The sequence below is a fragment of the Coptis chinensis genome, chromosome 1 (genome assembly GCF_015680905.1).
Source record: "Coptis chinensis isolate HL-2020 chromosome 1, ASM1568090v1, whole genome shotgun sequence".
NCBI classification, from domain to species: domain Eukaryota; kingdom Viridiplantae; phylum Streptophyta; class Magnoliopsida; order Ranunculales; family Ranunculaceae; genus Coptis; species Coptis chinensis.
Genome location: NC_141456.1, coordinates 53785291 through 53789348, shown reverse-complemented (window position 1 = coordinate 53789348; position 4058 = coordinate 53785291). Strand labels below are relative to the sequence as shown.

The 4058-nt window shown below is 40.8% G+C and overlaps 1 protein-coding gene across 1 annotated transcript; it reads left to right on the top strand.

Moving 5' to 3' along the window:
* Positions 1-1895: 1895 nt before the first annotated feature.
* On the top strand, positions 1896-3295 carry LOC147524547 (uncharacterized). Its single transcript, XM_086575317.1, has 3 exons — positions 1896-2688; positions 2857-2949; positions 3255-3295. Exons 1-3 carry the CDS (start codon positions 1896-1898, stop codon positions 3293-3295), a joined length of 927 nt encoding a protein of 308 aa, XP_086431443.1.
* The last annotated feature ends 763 nt before the right edge of the window (positions 3296-4058 follow it).

Genomic DNA, 4058 nt, shown 5'->3' with positions numbered 1-4058 from the left:
CTACCACCTTTTTTGATCTACCTACCCTTCTTTTCACTACTGTTGCCATCTTTAAGTTGCTTTAATCTCTCCCCACAGATGGCACCAAATGTAGTATCCCTTTTCTTCTTTTTCTTCTTTTTATCTCTTTTCCTCTCTTTTCTCTCTCTCTAGGTCTCCCTCTTTCTCTCTACCTCCTCTTTCTTCTTATACTCCCTTCCTTTCTCTCTCAGCTGTCCAATTATCTTCCAATCTTACGGTCTCCTGTCTTCCACGTGTATATCCCGTACTGCGGCTAGGTCTCCCTCTTTCTCTCTACCTCCTCTATCTTCTTATACCCCCTTCCTTTCTCTCTCAGCCGTCCACCTATCTTCCCATCTTACGGTCTCCTGTCTTCCACATGTCTATCCCGTACTGCAGCCTAGGTATCCGCAGCCTTGATTCCATACTCCACTGTTCTCTTTCTTATCTTGCACCCAAGCCAATCCGCCGTCAATCCGACGCTTCCGCAGATTGTGGCACTACATTCAGTCAAAGCAAACTTCTTGTTTGGCCTCAAAAAGGCTCAATTGAAACAGGACAAGTATTTAGTATGGTCTAACATCATACTGACTTTTTTACAATCATAATTTATAAGTTACGAAGACTTCCAGGTCTAGACCTCTAACACAAGCTGCACCATTCAATAGAAAAGTGTAGAAGGAAAACTGTAAGGAAGAAAAGTCAGCATTTATATTTCTTGCTTTCATGCACTTCAAATGTTGCGATTCTTCTTCAGCTTATTTATTGTTATATATAGCAACTCGATCTAGTCCTTGATGAACTGTCCCAAAGTTTGTTCTCGTTAGTTCCTCTCTTTTTTTCAACACTAATTTAGCAACCCTTTCAAAACTTGTTCCACATAACTAGAAACATTTCATGATATTCTATCTAGCAGCTTTCTAATAGCCTGCTGCTTTGGTCCATGCCTTATTTGCTACATAATATTTTCTACCTAGTAATATTTTTGCCTCTTGCGTTCTTAACATCAACTCAATTACCTTATAAAAACATAACCTTGGGTTTTTCTCTATCTAGCCTTGATGATAATCCGCACTGGATGTCTCCGTCAGGTGAATTTGCTTTTGGTTTCCATCCCCAACAAGGCAAATTTTTGCTAGCAATATGGTATGCCAAAATACCTATGAACACTATAGTTTGGATTGCAAACCAAGGAACGCCTGTGGAGGGAGGAGCTAAAATTCAATTAACATCAAATGGTGTGCTTTTAGTGAGCACCCAAAATGGAACAGAGATATGGAAAGCTCAAGCACCGGATAATAGACAAGTAACCAGTGCTGTAATACTCAACACAGGAAATTTGGTGCTGAGTACCCCAGATTCTACCGTTGTATGACAAAGCTTTGAGAATCCAACTTACACCATCTTGCGTACCGTAGAACTATAGCCTGGTTATAGGCTCTACTCTCTGCAAACTGAGAAGGACTACACACTTGGGAGATTTAAGTTTAGCCTACAAGGCGATGGGAACCTTGTCATGTAATTATTGCTCGTCCTACCGAAGGTAGAAATGGTGCTTATTGGGCAAGTAACTATTAGAAGTATTCTGGACGTCAGAGTAAAAAGCACGCCCACGCTTCTCGACTGCACACTTCGAGGGTGCCCGCGCCTCACGTACTATTTGCGATACTCGCACTGCTTGTATTTGTACCGATCTTAGATATTTATTATTTTAGTTTTCTATTTTAGGAACTTGTAATCTCTATATAAACCATTGTAATCTCTATAGAAATCAATCAAGTAAATATTCTCTCAAATCAATATCTCTCTCTCTAATTTATCATGGTATCGGAGCCTAATTTCGATCCAAATCCTAACCCTAACCACTCTAAGCTTCCGCCTCCTCTCAATTCTCAATGGCCGACGCCTCAAACACCAATAATGACTCTCCTCCAGGTTCTGATGATCCTTTCTTTGTCCACCACTCAGATAGCCCCATGACTATTCTTTTATCTCTTCTGTTATCCGAGGACAATTATCCGACTTGGTTACGATCTATCTCTAGAGCCTTTCGAGCAAAGAATGAGTTTGGTTTTGTCGATGGCTCTGTCACACCTCCCAACACTCCCAAAGAAAAATCCAAGTGGTCGCGATGTGATGACCTCGTTGCTTCATGGATTCTCAATTCTGTTACTCCAGATATCCGTGGAAGCATCCTCTATGCCGACTCTGCATCCGAAATCTGGAAAGATCTGGGTGATCATTTCTCACAAACTAATGCACCCAAGGTTTTTCAACTGAAGGATTCTGTCACTCTTCTCAAGCAAGATAATCGTCTGGTATCTGTTTATTTCACTTTGCTTAAATTTTTTTGGGATGAATTAAGTTCTTTGTCTACTATGCCTGCTTGTACTTGTGGTCATGCATCTATTTTTGCCAAAGAGGTTGAAGACGGTCATTCTATGAAATTCATGCAAGGCCTAGATACTCGTTTTCAATCCATCCGCAGTCAAATTCTCTTAATGGATCATTTTCTTTGTATGTCCAAGATTTATTCTTTAATCCAACAGGAAGAGAAGAAACAAGAGATTCATGCACTCTCTCTTCCTTTTGCTCCAGACACTGCTGCTCTGAGTACTCACTTTCAAAAGACCAACTGGGCTTCTTCTTCGAAATCAGGCCCGTCTAAACCTCCACAGCACAACATTGGTTTGCCTCAGTCTAGAGTGCGCGCGCCCTCTGATATAGGGTAACCAGAGTGTGCACGCTCTCATCCATTCTGCAACCACTGTAACCGAGTTGGACATCATATTGGTACATGTTACAAACTACACGGTTATCCACCCAAGCCTGCTCAAGCCAATTCGGTTGCTACAGGCTCCAATTCTCCTGTTTTCTCCACAGAACAATACAACCAACTTCTCAGTTTGCTTGATTCAGGTAGTACCACTTCACAAGCAAATCTGACAGGTATATCTCTCTCGTGTTTTTCTAAATCTATATGGATCATTGATTCTGGTGCTACCAATCATGTCTGTTCACCATTACATCTGTTTTCTCATTATCATACTTGTTTAACACATTATACTCTTAAACTCCCGGATGGAATAGGCCATTTAATTACTCATGTGGGTAGTGTTATTCTCTCTCCTCTTTTGCATCTTGACAACGTTCTATTTGTTCCCACTTTTTATTTTAACTTCCTTTCCATTAGTGAACTAGTCAAATCTCACCCTATCTCTGTCACGTTCACTAATGATTCTTGCCTTTTTCAGGACCAGTTATCGAAGAAGAAGATTGGATTGGGACGGCTTAATGGGGGACTCTACCATCTCCAACTAGCTTCCATTTGCTCCTCCCATAACTCAACCACCAATAATTTATGGCATTAAAATAAGTGCTCAAAAAATGCAATTTAACCCTCGATTATGCCTCTTGTTTAGCCATCTTAGTGGACTAATAGTGTTTATAAGTTGTGTTTTAAGATTCTACAAGGTGAAAAAGAGTGTTTTGTAGAATATTAGAGAAAAAGGGGTAAAACGGAGCAATTCGAAGCATTAAGGATCACATGGGAGGCCCATGGACAATCATGGAGAAGGCCAAGAAATTGGAGCTATTAAAGATGCAACTTGGACCTATTTTAAAGTCTATTTGGAAGCCCAAGGCCAAAGGATTCATTGCTTGGACCAAAGCCCGTAAAAGAGGATAGAAGGATAGAGCAGAAGAGACAAAATAGACTTTTGAGTCTAAGACTCATGGATCGTGAGTCCAGACTCAATGCTCGCGTCTGGGACGCATGGATCATGAGTCCATACGCATTGCTTGAGTCTAAGACGCATTGATCATGAGTCCAGAGGCATGAAACGACATTGTAGCCAATTCCTTCTCAGTTTTGGAGACGAAGTTGGACTCTGAAAGAAGTCTATTTGTATTAGGAAACAAATGGCGGTTTGGAATGCTTCTAGAGCTCATTGTAACCTCTATAAATAGAGGACCTAAGTGCCTCATGTAATTGGCCAATTCACTTATACTTGTCTCCAGAACTTGAGGCAGAGAGAGATTAATAATAAAAGATCAGT

Excerpts from the sequence above, each read along its gene's own strand:
- LOC147524547 (XM_086575317.1), top strand. The coding sequence starts at position 1,896 with ATGGCCGACGCCTCAAACACCAATAATGACTCTCCTCCAGGTTCTGAT. Across the intron at positions 2,689-2,856 it reads ACCTCCACAGCACAACATTG|GCTCCAATTCTCCTGTTTTC; the intron begins GTTTGCCTCAGT and ends CGGTTGCTACAG. Across the intron at positions 2,950-3,254 it reads TTCACAAGCAAATCTGACAG|GACCAGTTATCGAAGAAGAA; the intron begins GTATATCTCTCT and ends TGCCTTTTTCAG.